The sequence below is a fragment of the Protobothrops mucrosquamatus genome, unplaced genomic scaffold (genome assembly GCF_001527695.2).
Source record: "Protobothrops mucrosquamatus isolate PMUCROS unplaced genomic scaffold, P.Mucros_1.0 scaffold7, whole genome shotgun sequence".
NCBI lineage: Eukaryota > Metazoa > Chordata > Lepidosauria > Squamata > Viperidae > Protobothrops > Protobothrops mucrosquamatus.
This window is the reverse complement of record NW_015386394.1, coordinates 2096376-2116209: the sequence shown is the minus strand read 5'-3', so window position 1 is coordinate 2116209 and position 19834 is coordinate 2096376. Positions and strand designations below refer to the sequence as shown.

At 42.2% G+C, this 19834-nt stretch overlaps 1 protein-coding gene across 1 annotated transcript in view; it reads right to left on the bottom strand.

Moving 5' to 3' along the window:
* Positions 1–258: 258 nt before the first annotated feature.
* SHANK1 (SH3 and multiple ankyrin repeat domains 1) overlaps positions 259–19834 on the bottom strand; it is a 61642-nt gene continuing 42066 nt past the window's right edge. Inside the window, exons 14-25 of the mRNA XM_029282987.1 lie at positions 17917–17999; positions 17230–17354; positions 15602–15737; positions 14978–15061; positions 13661–13669; positions 12967–12990; positions 12811–12813; positions 12682–12738; positions 10138–10262; positions 7842–7944; positions 4441–6868; positions 259–826 (exon numbers count right to left, since the gene is read on the bottom strand). Of these exons, the coding sequence (XP_029138820.1) occupies positions 259–826; positions 4441–6868; positions 7842–7944; positions 10138–10262; positions 12682–12738; positions 12811–12813; positions 12967–12990; positions 13661–13669; positions 14978–15061; positions 15602–15737; positions 17230–17354; positions 17917–17999 (3745 nt within the window). The remainder of the gene's footprint in view (positions 827–4440; positions 6869–7841; positions 7945–10137; positions 10263–12681; positions 12739–12810; positions 12814–12966; positions 12991–13660; positions 13670–14977; positions 15062–15601; positions 15738–17229; positions 17355–17916; positions 18000–19834) is intronic.

The window sequence follows — 19834 nt, the reverse complement described above, 5'->3', positions numbered from 1 at the left end:
GCTGGATATATGAAATGAGTAAATTGCTACATGGCAATGCAACAGAGAAAAGTGCACACCCACGTGGGTGCCCAGGCAGGCTTTGGTGAGCTTCTCCAAGATCCCCCACTCTACCCTCACCCCCACAGGGTCTCTCTTCACCGCTTCCCCTGTGCCCGGCCCCGCAGCTGCAACCCCTCCACCTCTTTGTTCTCCCCATGGTGGAGGTCCATTGTACATTCAGGCAAGAGGCTCCCCGGGGCAGGGCAGTTTCCCCCATCACCTCTCCAGAAAGAACTTGAGGGCACGGGCGATGTTCATGCGATGCCCAACTCGCGTCACGCCCAGGTCAATGAAATCTTCTTTAGTGAGGGAAGGCAGGTGAGATCCATCGATTTCGTTGTCCAGGAATCGATCACGGTGTTCCCCCAGCTTCAGGTACTCCAGCCAGTCAGCCACATCATATTTAGTCCAGAAAGGCAGCGGCTTGGAGCCAAACGGCTTGTCCGTGACTGGAGGCAGGAAGTGGGTTGGGGACAGAGAACGGCTGCCTGAAGGAAAGCTGGGGAAGGGATGTTCACCCCCAGAAGTGGGTGAACCACGGAGGTCAAAGACGCCAGTATAGATGGGCACAGAAGGCAGGATGGGAAGAGAGGATGGCCTTGGGGTGGGGCTAATCTTGTGCTCACTGGGCAGGGCAGCTGGACTCGGAGCCCGTCGCAGGGCAGGACGGATGTCAAAGTCCACACTTTTGGGATGCTTGCCCTGGGGGGACTTAGGCCAGTTGTGGAAAAGGCTGCTTACAGGCTTGGAGGAAATCAGTGATGGGGATGTGTCATCTGAGAGCCTGCAGGGAAAGAAGACGAGGAAGGTGAGATAGTTATCAACTACCAAGTTCCCTGTTGGAAGAGAATTAACTAGGAATCCTTAGTCTAGCAGATGCTTCCAATTAATTTATTTCGATGATCTTTTACTAACATAATTCTCCAAGGTACAGACTTCAGGTTATAGTAGACATAATGTTTCAATGCATTAATACTCAGTAACAGTAATAGATCCATTAATATTCATCTTTATATTATCTCAAAGATGGGGCACTCAGTTCCAATGTTGGAATTATTACTGAAGAAATCTCAATTGAGTGTTAGTGGTTAGGAATACTAGGAATCAAATTCCAACACACCCCGAGGGATGCCATTATGAAGGTAACCTTTCCTTGTTGCTAACTTGGGAGAAATCTGTGGGAAAATCAGGAATAAGTGGCAGATACACAGCACTGCTGGAAAAAAAAAGTAAGATGATCATATAATACTGGAATAAGTGCTTTATAGTCCTTGATGGATTAAGGAATACCATTGCAATAGAAAAAGAATTCAACTGAGGCAAGAAATTCATATGAAGCATGCCTCAATTGTGGTACAGGAAATAATATGATATTGGAGGAACTTCATTGTATTTTCCCAGCACTGATGTGATTGTGGATGAATGAAATAATGGAGCAAATGAAATGTTATAATTGTGTTGAATGGAAAGATGCTACAGATCCCCAGTGCCCACATCAATCATGTGCGTTGATTGGTATATGCATGCATGCAGAAACTACAGCAGTATTTTTCAACCTTGACAGCCTTCAGATATGTGGACTTCAACTCTTAGAATTCTCAAGCCAGCAATGTTAGTCAGGGAATTCTGGGAGTTGAAGTCCAGACATCTGAAAGCTGCCATAGTTGAGAAAAACTGACCTACAGCATAACAGCATCTACTTTAAATGAGCAGAAAAAGTTACAAGCAGCTTTAATAACAACAGAGATGAACCAGGGGCAGGAAATTCCATGATACAAAAGGGCAAAGATGTCAGGACAAGTCCATAATCAGCATGTAAGTGATAGAAAAACTGCTTACTAGTTCTCTTCCATTACCCATTCCTTTTCTTAAAAAACCAAAAAGATGAAGAACCTGACCATCCAAAATGCACTAGGATTTATGAATCTGAGGCTGTGCAGAAAAAACCAAAGCCTGTTATCTTCTATCAGTCTAGGACAGCAACGGTTATCATCCTTCCTTGGAAGTTGGGGGCAATATATCAGATATCACCAGGTTGGGCCACGCCTTTCTTCCTAGGAATCCTTCAACTGAAACAGCTGGCTTGCACCTTATTAGTCTTCCCCTAAGCTTTAGCTTCAGTTCAAAACAGAGTGTTGATAATTTTTTTAAAAAAAATATTTTTCCTAAAATCCATTTGGGGTAATTAAGGACTTTTTCTTTTGTGTTCATGCACAATACAATTCCCCCCTTCAGCTCCCCCAACTGTTAGGTTGAGTGAAATTACAGAAATATCTCTCTTCTCCTCCCCCCCCCTTTCCCCTGGACTATTGGGCTGACTGAGCAGTCCAAATAAAGAGGAAGACGAAAATAAAATATCTTGCGTGAAACATGGAGTTGGGTCTGATGGTAGTACTTGGCCCACTTCAGACCTGGAATTGATGGGAATACACTTTGGAACAATGATGGCGAACCTTTTAGACACCGAGTGCTCCCAAAATGCCCTGCCCCCGCTCACTCTGCCCCTTGCCCCGCCCGCCTGCAGGGCCACCTACAGCTTCCATGGCACACCGCAGATCGCCCAGGCGGCCCTGCAGCACCATGGCAGCCAAGTCCTCTGCCCGCACCCCACAGCATCATCTGCGATGAGGTGCGAGGGTGGAGTCTTGTCCCTGCTGCCCATCTGCTATGTCCTTGGCCGCACTGCTCTGTGTGGGCCACGCCCGGGGGCTATTCTCCGGGGAGCTACTGGTGAGGAGGGGGCCGCGGGGGAAGGCAGGGCTGGGGCAATGGTGCACGTGCCCACAGAGAGGGCTCTGAGTGCTGCCTCTGGCACCTGTGCCATAGGTTCGCCAGCACTGCTTTAGAATGTGGTCTAATTCTTTGCAATGCAAGTTTCATGGCAAGCAAAAAAAAAAAAAAAAATTCAGCAGGCACATGTGGTGGAATGGAGTTCAGTTAATTTGTAAAATTCACTAGTGCAATTAATATCTATTTGGACTGCCTTAAAGTGCATTAGACAAATCCCTGAAGTCTAAGTTTAGCAAAGGCTAGGAGTCACACTGGTTAAACAGCACTAACTATTGACTATTGGGAAACAGAAGTGGGGAGCGATAGTATACTCATATCCTATCTAACAGCGTTTCCCAATCTTGGCAATTTTAAAATAGGTGGATTTCCGCAATTTTGGGAGTTGAACTTGAATTTCACACCTTAACTGAACTCCATTCCACCAGCTGGGCTGAATGGATTTTTGCTTTTACAAGATAATATTCCTCCCAAACAAATGTGAAAACTACTACACTGGAAACCATCTTCTGACACAGACTTTCAGTTCCAAATGGGAAATCTCACCGCTACTGACACATTTATGCAAATATTTGTTTGTAGCACACAGCCCACATATCTTCTGATTCACTACAGCTAATGCAGCTATGTATACAACTGATTAGGATTGCAATATATTGTCTAAATTACATATATGCAGAAAACAGAGGTAATTTGTGAGATAATGGATTACTTTCAGTTTTGATGCTCAAGAAGCTGCAGGTTCTGGCATACCTAACCAGTCTTTCAAGAAACCACAAATTTGGAAAAAAGCTTTGCACATTATCAAGGACTACCAGTATCAGGCATAATAAGCTTGCTCCTTTCACTAATGTAAATGACTGAACCATGGAATTAATTATATCTTTTTAAAGGTATACACATACAAAAATGAATTCTGCTTAACTGTAAGATACCTGGTATATTTGTTTATACCTAGAGTTATGTATACCACATATCTAGAGTTTTTAAGGGTATGCCACAGTTTGTGTCTTCATTATCTGTAGATTGTTAGCACATGGCAAATTCTAAAACTTAACATTTGGGGGAAATCCTTGATTATTGCCAGTCAGAAGGCATTTTGCCTAAATATGTCTACGTGCAGACAATAAAAAAGCTGCGACCACATACATATAGGGGGACTTTATAAATACATACATGCGTCTGTAATCAAGCCATTTTGTGCTTGATTGTGCACATAATGGCCATGTGTGCCTAAGAACTCAAAATCTATTCTGCCTGTGCATAAGAGCAATCAGAGGAATGCACAAAATGTTCAGCATGTGCACATAACTATAAGCCAGAATTGTACAGCAAACATATGTACAAGGTACCATAAATACGCATTGCTATTTGGATATGAAGTATGAATTGCTTTGTATGTGGCACAACCTTGCCTTGTGCTGCTAGCATTTCAAATGATGTAATGGTAGTCAAAAAAAGCAAACAGAAAACAACAGAAATCATAACCAAGCAAGCACTGACGGGAGAATGAGAAAAGGAGACAAACCCAACTGAAACACGAGATGCAGCATGCACGGAGCTGGCTTCCTGCTTCCTGTTCCTCCTCCTCCTGTTCCAGTCGACTAATACCTTTGCCTCTGCAGGGAGCTGGGTCTCTCGGAACCAAAGGGAGACACAGCATCAGGTGGTCGTGACCACGACACCCCGCCCATCTGCTGCAGCTTGGTGCTCAGCTCACTAATGATGCTAGCTTTCACGGTGGACATGGGCGATGCCTTAGGCTCTTCCCACGGCAGTGAAGATTTCTGCGGCAACTCTTTGCCAGGCTCAACAGCTGCTGGTTGCTGGTGGTATGGAGGAGCAGGTGTGAGGGCAAACATGTTTTCAGTACATGCCGAAACTGAGATGGTGGAGCTAGTAGGGGTAGCCACTGGCAAGCGGCCTGGAAATGGCCGGGAGCGTAGTTTGGTCTGCAGTGGACTCTTGTCTATGCTGCCACCACCACCACCTACTCCACTACCACTGCTGCTGCTCCCCCCAAAAGCCTGACCATCCAAGTAGGTGATGTAGGTATCCAAGAGTTCTGTACCCTCCCCAGACATGCTGGACAGCGTTGAGACACTGCTGATAGTCTCTAAGTGATGATCACTGCTACTTCGACTGTCCACCTCCTCAATTCCCGAGTCGGTTACTGCTTCAGATGCTTCTGCTGCAGGAATGGCAATGGATGAGACAACAGAAGAAAAGTTGACATGAGGAGATTCCTTGGTTTCTGCTGTACCAGCTTGGGTCAAGGTGGCTACCTCGCTGTCATAGGAGGTCAGGCTGGATGCTGTAGAATCTAAGGTGGCAGGGGCAGATGGAGTGGCTGAAGGGGCTACTGCTGGGGGCAGTTCACCAGCAGCTTTGGGGGGAGATTCAGGTTTATCAAAGCTATTGGAGAACTCAAGGGGTGGAGGAAGTGGTTCTGTGAAGACAAATTCATCATCTACATCAATGGAAGGGGCAGGTGGGGGCAGCACCAACAGCGGGAGTCCATTCTCTTCTGTTGCTCGTTCCATTGGGGAAGCAATCACCTCAACTTTCCCACTGTCCTGGCTGCTCTCCTCTTCCTCCTCCTCCTCCTCCTCCTCTGCTGGGCGGCAGTTCTCCACAAAGCGCACATGTAGCTCCAGCTTCTCTCCTTCTTCAGGCCTTTTTTCCCAAGGAGTTGCTCTAGCTGAGATTGGATGGGGCTGTTGTTCAGGTTGGGGGCTCTCCTGCTCCTTCCGGGGTGATGCAGGCCGCTGATGATGAGTCTGCTGCTCTGATGTCTCCCAGAGGCGCAAGATGGAACTGCTGGGAGACTCAGGAGTTTTAAGAGCTTCCCCAAACCGGGGAGAGGATGGGCGTGAGTGCCTCTCGTCTCGGCTCTCTTGTTGAGACTGGGACTCCTTTAAAGCCCGCTCACGTGCGACTAATGCGAGTCCCAAGGGGGATCCAGGATCTAAAATCTTGCCAGTCAGTGGGTGAATGAGAGGAGTTGAATGGGGCTGGAGTTGTGGCAAGAAACTTGAACACACTGAACTGAAGGCACTAGTAGTGCTGGCTCCATACGTTTTAGCACTGCGAGACTGAAGATAACCTTGGCTGCTCCCACCACCACTGCTACTGCCAAAGCCAGAAGCCATGTTTAGCTGAATGTATGGCTCACTGGAAAACATACCTTCATCAATGGATTTGGAATGGCGGAGACGGGGAACAGGCATCTGCTGAGACTCATCATCTGGTTGCTCAGTGGAGAGGAAGAGGGCAGACTTGCGGCGAGCCTCACTGTACCATTCACGGTCTCGTCGGGCTGCCCCAACTAGGGCAGCCCCAAACTGACTAGTGAAATCCATGCTGTTATGAAGCTGGAGTGATGGGACAGGCACTACAGGCTCTGGTTGGGTCTCTGCCTCCATGCTGCTTCCCTGGCTACTACGCCCACTGCTGCTGGTTGAAGGAGCTTTAATTATAATGGTGGGTATTGGGATGGAGCTTTTTTCAGACTGTGTGGATGACTGAGATGGTAAAGATGATGCTTGCATCTGGGAAGAGGGGGTACCCTGCTGCTGGCGCTGCTCATCCTCCACTTTGGTCTGCTTGACCAGTGGACCTTTGCGGCGCATGGGCTTGGTGGGAACATACATGGCGGTGCTAGTTGCCCGAGGGGGCAAATTATAATATCGCAGGTCAGGGGTGTGGCCCCTCCATCCACGTGCTGTGGACCCTTCAGCTCCTTGCTCAGACTCTTGGCGGTAAAGAGACATTTTGTCACGGACACGAGGAGGCGGCTCATATGATGGATCCTGATGAAGAGAAGTGGAGTACAGCTTGGCCTCAGTGCTGGGATTGAAGGTTGAGCGGGCTGAGGGAGTAACTCGACCAGATGCAGAAGGTGATGTACTGCTGTATGGTGGATCAGGAGGGGAGGTGGTTGGAGGTGGGGGGATGTCTTCGGAACCAGGGACTGAAAGGCTGCGGCTGAATTTCATAACAGGGGGAGCGAGATAGGGCTTTTCGTCCTCAGCTGCTCCTGTGGAGGGAAGGAATGTTACCATCACTGCATCCAGCTACCGGGGATTATTTCTTCCCTCCTTTCTCAGCTCTTCCTTATTTACAGTATTTAGATGTGACGTTGGCATATTTCACATTTACTATAACCTAACCCCATAGGGATGCTTTTTTTTTTACTGACTGTTATTGTCCCCAAGCCATAAAAAGCTTTTTCACACCAACCCACCACATGATAAATGCTTCAAGTAGTTAGACTATTTTGTGAAAATTACTGTTTCGTGGATAAGTGGCCACGCTTCATTGGACTGCAGCAGCAGCAGCACATCTTTTGGTTCACTGTGGCCACAGATGGGAATTGGTTGGTGAGTCTTCGTCAAACATATGCACAGCTTACATGTACATACTATCTATGTACACCTGTACATGAATCCATAAGCACATACAAAGAAAAATTCCCCTTTCCCCTCTTCTGTAGTGATGTCAGTGTTTCTAAGGAAAATGTCTACTAATTAATGAGACTGGAGCTGCTGATTTTCTAGAAAGCCCTGTTTCTGCAAGGCCAGTGACTACAGAATTCTTTCATTACCAAAACCAGTGTCATATGGTCTAGCTTCTGTCTGAGAGGGCTCCATGGACACCAAACCTTTAGGAAGAGACTAATTTCCTGAGTTCTAGGTTCCTGCAAGGCCTAATAAGCACACAACTCAGTACAAATAAACCCACTCATTACAAGGGGAAGAATGTCAGACAATCTGTCCTCCACACTGAGAGGACTCTGGCTACTAAACCTCTTCTCCCCCCCCCCCCCCAGTTCCCCAAAAAGGAAGTTCCAGGAAATTGGCAGCAGATGAAATATTGTTAAATCAGACAAATACGAAAGGGAGAATGGCTGGGGTGTTTGTGGCAAGCGAAAAGACTTTAGAGATCTTCCTAAATTTCTTCTCCAGGTTTAAATGCAGTTCCTATTTCACACCTTCTAGACCCAATCTCACCAATAGATTTCTGGCGAAGCATCATGCCAGGGGGATGGCTACTTGGTAAGTATGATGGGCGCTCATAACTGGCCTGACCAAGACGGTGTTGTTCAAAACTGGGCTGAAAGAAAAGAAAAAACAAGAGGGAAAAAAAAGCCAAGAACTGGTAAGATGAAATGATAAAATATTTACAGGCATTAGGAAACACCATGGTCATAATTTCTTTTATTAGTAGTGAATTCAGTTGGCAAATGTTGCAGACGTAATCCTTGCCCCCTCCCTGGATGTCAGTCTCAAAAAGCAAGAAAAGTAGTAAAGTTTAATAGCTTGTTTGGAAACAATGCCTAAATTCTTAAACAAGAGTGCTATCATTAGGAGAATGAATACAACACAATGCTTTCTTAAACATCCCCAATATAAAATAATTGCAATAATGCTTTTAAATAATATGTCAACGATTCTTACTTTCATTAGCATTGCTTACTAATATTAACAACTAATTTACATATTTATAACATCCTTTCCAAGATGTCAGAGTCTTGTATATGGTTCTCCTTCTTCTCTATCTTATTTTCATAGCCGATTGTTGAAGCAGACTTGACCAAGAGAATGTGAGTAATAGAGGTCCATAGTCATGAATACATTTTGTGACTGAATAGAGATCAGAATCTCTATAACGAAGATAGTTCAACAAGCTAACAGTTACTAAATTCAAGTTCTGTGTTAAATGGTCAATCTTTCATCTAAAAGAGATTCTAATTTGGAGAACTGAACTAGACCTCACAACTTCCTCATGAATACAGCTGTATTATCTGCAGTACCAAATAATCTCTTTCTAAAATTAAAGGGGATTTTGCTACCTTTTTGGGATAATCTGGATGGTGAACCGAAACCCCAAGTTGAAATACTTTCAGATGAACAAGATTTTGGACTTGACCAATTAAAAGCAATGAGCCCTATCCCTTTCAATGCTTTTTCCCCTTTGTTCTTGCAGATATTGCATAACTTGGGACTGACATGCACATAATCCTCTGGCTTTCTCTAACAGCAATTTCTCACACACCTTTCCAACTATAGATAGTGAATTTAACATCTGAAGTAATTCATGTTAAAAATACAAACTGTTCTTTTAAGATGAGGCAACAAACATTGACATCCCACCAAATTCTATGTTCAATGGAATCTAGCCAAGGTTTCTTCAACCCAGTGTAGATCCCAAATAACTTTTCAGAGACCCAATGACATTAAAAACCATTACTGCATCATAGCATTTGCAAATACAGAATTCCTCAAAATTTAAGTCGCTGCATTAAGCACTAAGTAGCAACAACTAATCAGATGCCGTTTCCAGGGGAATTCAACCAATAATGACAGTGATGGCAATGGGCAGAACTTTTGTTGCTGACTTTGAACACTTCTCAAAACAAAGTGTCAGCAAGTTGAACTAATCTTTATGAGTACATACCCAAGAAGGCTACTTGAGAAATCACAGGCCTGATCTGTTGTCACACAACACCTCCTTTGGTTGAGTGCCCTCAAGAGATATTACTTGATGGTTCAGTGCCTGGAGCTTGTAAGTTGAAGATATATATTTGAACATACCTTCCACTCTTAATTTTTAATAAAGGTATTGACAAATGGAGAAGAAAGAGGGGGCAAGCCGTGGTAGAAAAGGAACTGTGGAAGCAACAGAACAGCAAGTAATAGATGGCAGTGCTACCAAATAAAAGCATGAGGGTTGGAGAAAAAATGTCCAAAGAAGAGCAGACTGATGGCCACCTCAAATCTCACAGGGCTGTTGTCTATGTTATAATAAAAATAAAAATATTTAGTATGTTTAATTTGAAGTTTAAACCTTTGCTCTGAAGAAAAGAAAAATATTAGCAACTGCATTAAAAGTAATATGCTTTAATTCTATTTTTCTCACTCATCTTAGCAGAATTTGAAAGCAATTAAAAAAAACCCAACACAGTATGAGATCTCATCTTCTTCAGGTCCATGTTCTTGAGTAAGAGAGACAGCAGATAATTAAATGCTTCAAATATGATTCAGGAATGCTTTGGATCTCACATGAACAAATATCTTTCTCCTATTTATTTAAGCATGCACAGTTTTTCCCAGCTTCTATACAAATGTGGATGCTGCTGCATTAAATGTTATGTTAAAGGTGTGCTGCTTAAATCCAAAGCAACCCTCTGAACCATTTTTAAAATGCCTGTAACCATTTCCACCACCCCCCTCCAATGATAAACACCTCATGGCCTAGTGAAAACCTGGTATCCTCACCGTTGTATCATCTGAGTGTCCATCTTACCTCAGAGGAGAAATAATTTTTCGCAGTGCCCCGTGTCTTCCCCAAGGAAGGAAGTCCTGCACTGCCACACCCATCCCCCACACTAATTGTCTGTTGAGCTGCTGCCAGAATCTCATCTAATTTATCTGCAAAAGAGAGTGAGGAAAAAAGAGGGAAGCCATCATGAAAGAGGGCAACATTATAGTCCGTGTTCTAACCATCACTCCTCTTTTTATAAGCTGCTACTTAACAGAATCTATACAACTTTAGTTCCTTTTCTCTGTCTAAAAATTTAAGTCTATGCTAAAGTAAGCAGATTTCACTCCCATGTGATCTGTTATTATTTATAATTACTATTCACTAGAATCCCCAAGTCCTGTTGATATATTTTAAATGTTGAAGGAAAAAGTACATATTCAAGATAATTTTAAAAAAAATCTGGCTAAATTTAAATTAGGGGCTAAACAAACAATGCTGTTTGTCTCAACCATTGTTTAGTAAAATTAGGGCTATGAGTGGCTCCTAGCTATGGAGCCCTACTTGCCTTCCTTTACTAACCAAATGATCAGCTGTCAGGTAGGTAGCAGAGGAACAAATAACTGCTTCCTGGAGCCCTCATGGATTCACGGAAGAAGACTATTTGCCTTCACCTCTGAATACTTGCAGGAAAAATGGCTGTTTACTAACAGCTATTAGCAGTAGAGAACATGGTGATTCTACAGCTGGGAAGTGAAGGAAGGAAGCAGGAGGATCAGGTTAAAAGCTCTCTGTTCTCTTCAGCAATCCCACATTGTATGTACAAAAGCATACAACAGAATGGATATAAAATAATGAAAGAGAACACGCAAGGACATTTAAGGTAGAAGATGTGGGGGGGAGAGGTGTCCCAGACTCATTCACCTTTTTGGTTCCTGAAATGTTAATGGGAAAATGGTGTGGCCTCCAACATGCCACCCATCCCTGGTATAAATAAAAAGGATTACAGTATTAGAAATCTAGTTTATAGTCCAAAGGAACAGATAAAATAGACCATAAATATTCCTAGTACAGGATGACAGATGTTATATGGACACAATTGACATATCTGACTAAAAAAACTCTAAACATGGCTAAACCCTTATAACATCTTGCCCAATAAGACTTCCATACTGAAAGTATTTATACAAGAATTGTGCTTGCTATACAAACTACTGTGTTCTAGAAAGCACCAATGATGAACACATTTCCTGCCAGCCCAAGTCCTCTCTGTGAATCTTTGAAAAAATGTGTATTTTTGCCTATAGTTCTCAAATGCATTTGTAGTGTTGCCATATCAAGGAAAGCTCCCTGCTTGGTCCCTATTGTATTTTTCAAATTTGTTCTTGAGTAAATGGCAAGCAATACAGGGGACTGCTTGCAGTGGTGTCGTAGGTGTTGCCATCGGGGTTCAGATATTTTAGGCTGCATTTTTGTACAGAGAATGTAATGCTGCAATCCCTGGGAAACAGAGGCCCAAACAGTTCTTAACTCCATGGACTGAACCAAAGGCTGCTTGCTCTGTAGCATTATTACACTCCATATGAGCATCTAAGCCAGTAATAAATCAAATTTAGGTCCTGAATTGATGTGCTTTTTCAGCATGTAACTCTTAGGCAATCTACTCCAAAGCCAAATGTAGCCTCAATTCACAGCAAATAGGTAAATAGTAAAAATCTAGTTGCTGTGATTTATTTAACAGTCTGTGGCTTAGTACAACATATGAACCAGCCGTGTCATCTTATTATTCTTTTTTTTTCAGCCAGAAGGCTACTTGCAGTGCCAGAGAACTGACTATGGATTATACATACATGCATGGAATTGGTATCACTAGGAACTGGTGTCTCTTTTCTTTCCTTGAAACAGATGTTAATGACAATTTCAACTGCACTGAGATAGTTGCAAAGAGAACAGTAAAGCTCCCCCAGCAAGACTGTAATAAGGATCACTGAAGGAAGGGGAGAGGAATTAACTGTTTCCTTTTCTCCAGGGATATGGATAAAAGCTGTGGTTGGGAAGAAGGCATACAAAAATTTCAGCCCTTATAAATTTTCTTCTTTAACCACAAGAGGGGCAATTGTGACATCCAACTGTTTCTTCTATGCAGGCACCTTCGAGCTATCATTTGACCTATAACACCTTGAAGTGTATTTATTGTACCTCAACAGAATGCCCACGATAGCACTACAAGGCACTGACTTTCAAAATGAATTATTTAAAAAATAAAAACTGCTAAACCCTTATGAGGCAGCCTAATATTGAAAAATCTCATACGAAATCTCATTAGATTTAGGTAGTATTTTGGCCCTTGTGACACTGCATGACACTACACAGGGATGTCTCATACTTTAAAAAGTTACTGATCCTTGCCCTGCAATAATAACTGAATATAAATGGTCACCAAATGCTAAAGTGACATGTACATCTTATACAGGTCAACAGATTTATATGAAGTTTTTTGTGACCATCCACCCCGGAATCTCTACAGATATCCCCTCCCCCACCCTTTCCATGTACCGGTTACTGTTGCGAGGTATGTTTGCGACTCACTCAAAGCCATCTGATAGACAGTCCGCTTCTTGTCAGTGCTCATCGCTGGTTCATAATCTGTAGAGACGACAGGAGGGAAGGATAGTGGGAGTGCGAGATGCAGACTGGTGTTGACGTGTCACAGAAAACCGGCTTCTGGAGCTGTGTGCATGGAAGTGGGTGGCAGCGATGGATAAGAGCATGGGGCAGGGAAGTGTACAGAGCAGGGTTGGGTGTAGGAGTTAATGAGAGAGAAGCAGGTGGGTCAGGGTGCGTGTGGAGTGGTGGGGAATGTGTGACACTTACCTGCTTTCTTCTTCCAAGGGGAGACTGAATGATGGGAGGGAGATAGCAAGAGGGGAAAAAAAATTAGCACTTTTACTTGGGCAGGCCAGATAACTGGGAAGGAGGCCTGAAAGCTCCATTACATTTTGATAGTATTGACAGAAAGTTCCTGGCAGCAGGAAGAATATGTAGGGGGAGAGATGGAACTGAAGCTTTAAATGGTCTGCCGCTGAGGAAGAAGGTTAGGATTTCTGCTATTCAGGGTTGTAGTCAGAAGCCCAGTTTTAATTAAAAATAAAAGAAGAAAAAGAAGCATTCTTAGCCACTTGAGCGGAGGGAGTTGAAAAAAAGAAAAGCTTGCACAGTGTGCCAAAAGAAAAATAAAAAGTAAAACTCTTAAATAACTGTAAATATATTAGACTATCTACACAGACATATGTTCTGATTAGTTTGCAATGTTTCTCTAGCACTTTAGATTTTCTCATTACAAAATAACTTCCTATGGGCTATCTTTCGACTGTTTCTTTTCCCAAGCAAAAAGCATTAATGACAGCAATGGGTGGAACCAAGGTGTGATCAAACTGGAGATAATAACATTTCAAAAGTGACAGGCCGATGCGTGTGAGTATGTATGTAATATGTACACGTATAATCCACTTAATATTTCTGCTATGGCTGCAGCAAAATTCTGGAGGGCAAGGGGGCAGAAGCTCACCTTTCTCCACTGTGACAGACCAAGATTTTGGAAGTTCCAGGCAGCAGTGGATGAACAAAAATAAAGAGGAAGGTGACAAAAGAGAAGCAGAAAATACTGCTCCTGTCCAGCTCACAGCATGACCCTCTCCATGTGGAAGATCTACCAGAATAGTCTCCATGTTTTTAAGAAAGAAATCTCCGTATGTCTCTCTCTCACTCTGCCCCACCACAATTACCCTTCCACAATGTGTCAAAACAAACTCCTATTACACAGATAATGGATGAATACCTGTCTGGCATATCTGGAAGGTACCATGTGGGAAAAGGATGGCTAAGCACCTACACAGGATAGCCTTCAAACAATCCCTATGGGATTCTAAGTGGGATATCAAAAAACTATAGTATGAAAGAATCTTCTGTGTGAATCTTCTCAAAAGGATATTATGACATAATATATTCCCCAAATGACAAAGAATGTTCTCCTAGACCTAGACTGATTTTTTTACTGATTTGTCCAGATTACTTCTAGTCTGTAGTTTTTGTCATCTATTCAGAATTCCTGTGAGCATTTTCAGGTTACCGCACCTGTCCTCTTGAATGCTCTGAGGCATGTTCTCTATGAAAAGGAATTTCAAAATCTGTTTAGATGGTGACAGCATGTATAGGAATAACACTCATGAACTTTGAGCCATGCTAAATTTCTCCCAGAACCTGAATATAGCATGTCATGACTGAATGCCCATCAAAACTCAGTAAAAGTCCACTGGGAATCTTCCCTAGATCCTCCACCTTGCTAGTCTTTTTTCCTGATGTAAATATATGAGAGAGAAAAGTAACAGCTTCCATTCCCCTGCTCTCTTCTTTTGGACAGCTTTGTAAACTTTACCTGTAGAGAAGGGGCTTGTGAATCAAGAAAAATATGGGCATTTGCCCAGGGGAGGTGGCACTGAATTCTGCAGTTACAAGGATGGAAAATCTATTGTTATAAATAAGCTTGGCATGCATTAATTCCAGTAAATAGTAACGGTATGTTGAATGTAAAAGATTCAGTATATTTGGTCCAGGTTAGTTTAACCAAAGGCATACCTGAAAACCTACAAAATGATTCAAAAGCCTTTTCTGGCAAATTATATTTAGCGTTCACACCAAAGCATAATTATTTTTTACAAAAGTTACAGATGAATACAAGTTCACAGATTATATTGCATTTCCAATATAATGCAGCTTCTTCTCCTATAATGGATGTGTGTGTATCATCAGTTTGGAATGGGAAGCACTAGAAGACAATCCCCCCATACTTTTGGTACAGAAAATGGCAATTCACTGGCATCCTTACCCATTTCCTCCAACTCCGATGTCATAGATTTGGAACGCAAGGAGATGGCTGGAGGGGGTAATCGTCTTGTCTGCTGTGGTGCAGCTAAAGTAAAAAACAAAGCGGTAGGTCTGGGATTTTGTCTGATGATCCAAACTTGCTCCAACTCTCACCGCTAACTTTTTTCCCCAACCCACTTGTCTACTTGCTTTTGAAAAGAATTCTTGGTTCGGTTCACAAAGCTTGCTTAACCTGATTCTTGAATAAATTTATTTGGGGAGTTTACACAATATATTAAAGTACAAAACCATCAAATGGCCTTAATTCATGGCTAAGTCATAAAAGCCACAAAGCTTGGCACGCGGTATAAATGTATGTATTTGGTTTGCTATGTTGTGTGAATATAAATTCATGTTTTTACCTCAGCACTCTTCTTAAAGGTAATGAAGTCTATTCATCTCTCAAAGAATGCAGATACTTCTTGCTAACAACTACAATCCAGAAGATGCCATAGTTAATCCTAAATCTTTCTGCATGCAAAGCAGATCTCTCCCCTGCTTCCATATCCAGCCCCCTCAGGATAATACACACTCATTAAGACTCCTTTCCCCACTCAAGACAACCGGAATAATCTCAGAATGGTACCTTTCTTCCTCATGGCCTCCTCCATCTCAGGATTCCGTGTTACCATGACAACCTTCACCATCAAGTTGTTGCCCCCTTGTCGAATCATATTGACAACTTGCCTATGACCAACTTTTACCACATTCTGTCCATTTACCTGAAACAAAAACTGACATTATCCATGTGGGTGTGGAGTTTTGGGGACAGCAGAGAATATCTCAATATTGTCATTTTTGAATCATGTGCCCTTGTTACCTTATTTCTCTTTACTGCTAGCATGCTCCAACTATCTTCTTGCAAGTATTCAAATGACTACACAGCACAAAGTGAATTAATCTATGCAACCTTTTCCCCTGATGTGCAATTAATTGATAGGATTAATTTAAAAAAACCACCAGCAGCTACTTTTGGTTGAGGTTATCTTAAATAAGCTATAGGCTGATTCACAGAAGAAAAATCCATCAAAGAATGCTATTCATGGAAGTCTTTTGAAACTTCCATGTTACAGAGCAGTCTACCACTGGTACTATCTCCTAAGGGGAGAAGAACAAATGGCTGTATATTGTGAGAAAAGAAAGGGTTGGAAGTAGACAGAATGAAATTATATTGTCTGACCCAACAGAATTCTTCTTTATGATCAATTCTTGTTGGTGGGAGGATCATGCATGAGCGTGTAGGAAGGATGTAATGAAAATCATGAATTTTCAGAATGCACTGATTAATTCATATCCCTCATGAAGCATTATAACCCTCCCCAAAACACACCTCATAGTAGCTACCATGCAAATGTATACTTTCAGGGAGGTAAACGGAAACCACACCAGGGAAATAGCAACCAAAGAATAACAGGATTTTTTTTAAATTTGGGATCCATCAAATAAGGACTGATGTCCATGTATCTTTGTCACAATACTACTGTACTGAGAGCTGGAAAGCACCTGTACTGCTATACATTGCTCTTTTTTCTACAGAGCAGCATTTCTTAACCTTAGGAACTCTAAGAAACATGTACTTCAGCTCCCAGAATTCCCCAGCCAGCATGTCTATATTTAGTCACATAGAAACAAATGCAGGTGTATAACTTCATTTCTCTATACATTCACACAGCCATGCAAAGTCTGAGTGGCCAGGTGCGAATTTGAGAGAAGTTCAAGTAGGATTCCCATATGGTACCTCTTTCCCTGTGATGCTCCAAATGATTACAGTTCCCACACCTTCAAATATCACTTGATCAGTTATACCTTTCAACAATACTTGACCAATCCATCAAAGCTTAGCCAATCTCATCTTTTTTTTCAAATATCCTGGCACTTTTCTCCCAGTGTGCTACTGCCTCATCCATTTTATATGAGAACCATCTGTTGTTTGGGGAATTATCTTTTGTTGTGAGATCCACATTTTGTTGTTTCTTCCAAATTCTGGGACAATTCCAAATGCTTTGTAAGCTTAACCAGAACAAACCTTTCTGCATTTTTTATGCACATCCATTCCAACATATACACAGCATAAAACTGTATGACACTTTATACTGGCTAGCAACCATATTCTGACATTACCTTGTTGAAAATTCGTAGATCATTTTCTAACAGTGCTAAGATATTGTATGAAGAAGTCCAAAGAGGAGTATCAGCATTGTGCCAAACCATTACCTCTATGAGAAAATCACCCATGCGGAGACCAGCTCGCCAAGCCACACCTCCTTCATCCACTGATTCCAGGTACTGAAGAGCAGGAAAAGCAGGTGTGGGAGTGAACTCCTCAATTGGGGTCTGCGCTGTAAAGAGAGAGAGGTGTGAAAGGATGCATCTGGAAATGAGTCCTTAGGAAACTGGGGAAGACTTACAGCCAATAAAAGTGCATGGATTTGGAACCTGGCTTTGGAATTCTGTCATACCAACCTTCTAGGAAATGGAATCAAATTTGTTTCAAGCATACAAATCAGTTTCTACTGCCTCAGAGCATAGGCACGACTCCTTTGTCCCTCATTTTGAGCATCCAACATTGAACTCCACATGTTATCTGGGAGAAAAGGAAAGGTTCTAGCCAACCACCAACTTGGACTTCTTTGTTAGAAAACCAAGTTCCATACAGTCACATTTTCCACCCATTTCTGTTGATCCTGATGCATTTGCTGATAGCTCCACAACATCTAGGGGAAAAGGACATGGTTCCAATGGGAACTATTTATTCTTTATTGGCTCTTCCTAGAGACATCCACAATTGCTGTAAGCTTTGTAGATTGGTGGGGAATCACTGTGGATGTCCATCTGCATAATCGGTCAAAACAGCCAGGGACAACCCTAGTTTCCAAGGATGACCTTAACTCCCCCTCTCACCCTTAGCCCCTCTTAGCACAAAGCCAAATCCTTCGTTGTCCTTCTTCTGAAGCAGCACTGTCTTCTCTTTAATGATGTAATCACTGCGAAAGAAAAAGATGATAGGACAGGTTAGGAGTCATCTAGATGTTAAAGGGAACTCCCAATTCAGACTTGCCCAGTGCATAAAGAATCAGAAGAGCCCTGTGGGCCCGGTGTTACTCATATGTTACCAACATAGAATCATTTGTGCAGGTAATCTGTAGTGTACCAGGTCTGCAAAACTTGCAGGCTCTAATTCTCTCTTCTTCCTCTTCCCTACACTGACCCCTGACAGTGCAAACATAGCAGGCACCTGCTCTCTGTAAAACAATAGCATCGGTGAGCCAGAGCCAATGAAGACAGCATTGCTTTGGCCAGAATTCCAAAGACACTGCACAGAATTTTGGCTGCACTAAGCCCCACACTGCAAATGTAAATACTCTACTCGCTCACTACCCAGGGATGAAGCACTAGAAGGCGCAAAGGGTCTCCACAAAACAAGTTGCAAACATTATACCTCACTGCAAAAATAGCTAGCATCATACAGGAGTGTCTCTGTTACTGCCTACTTAAGACATACTGTACAAGATTTATAGATGTAAGATTTAGCAATACAGGTAATCCTCAACTTATGACCATAATTTCTGTTGTTAAGTGAGACACTTGTTAAGTGAATATTGCCGCATTTTGCAACCTTTCTTGTCACAGTTGTTAAGTGAATCACTGCAGTTGATAAGTTAGCAACCTAGTTGTTAAGTGAATCTGGCTTCCCCACTGACTTTGCTTGTCAGGTCACAAAAGGTGATCACATGACCTTGGGACACAGCAAGAGTCATAAATATGAATCAGTTGCCAAGAACTTGAATTTTGATCACATGATGCTACAAAGGTGGTAACTTTGAAAAACAATCATGAGTCACTTTTTTCAATGCCGTTATAACTTTGAATTGAACTGTTGTAAGTCGAAGACTACTTGTACATATATAACAAATGACCACAATCTCCTACTGCAAATATATTTTGCATGAGACCTTACCACTAAAAGAAGTAGGATGGCTAATATAAAAATGGCAAGATAATACATTTATAATGTGACATCACTTATAGAGGAAACCTAGTCTGCTGTTCCAGGAAACAACTGTAGAACATTGAATATAACTGTGTATATTCATGGTACTGCACTCCCTTTATTCTCAATTCTGCAGAAGCAATGCAATCAGTTCAGGCTGCAGATATAGCTTTTACAAACATTGCACATCCCCTGCTCTTTTACAGGGCTCCAAGCCTTCAAACAAAATGTGCATTGCTCCATGTGAAAGCATTAAGTACAGCAAAAAAAAAAAAAAAAAAAAAGCTTAAAGTCACAGATGAACTCCCCAGCACGGAACAAAAGTATCGTACTTAGTTGTTTCATTGCGTGGTCAAAGCTGGTATTCTCCCAAACAAGAAAAAAATACTTCTCAGCACAGAACAGACTGACAGGAATTCAGACAACGGGCACAAGTTGTTTAAGTGCCAATTCTACAATTGGAATGGTAATGATCCGCACTGCTAAATTTTTCAAGACATCAGATTTCCTTCCAAGTCCATAAAGTTTTCTTCTGCTAGTATGAACTCCAGCTGCTAGTTATGTTATACATGCTATACTATTTTTCTTATAACAACTACGGTATATCTGACATCCCCTGTCAGCACATCACCCACTGAAATCCCCTATGTTATATCAGCATGTAAAATAACTCATCAGTGTTTTTGCTTCTTCTTCTCCCCCCCCTTTTTTTTTTGTCCTGCCTGATGTTATCTAAACGAATAACATCAAGCACCGTATAGGCCATAGATAGGCTTGTGAATTACCCATGCTATACTTTTTTCTGCTCATGTTTATTTATATTATTAA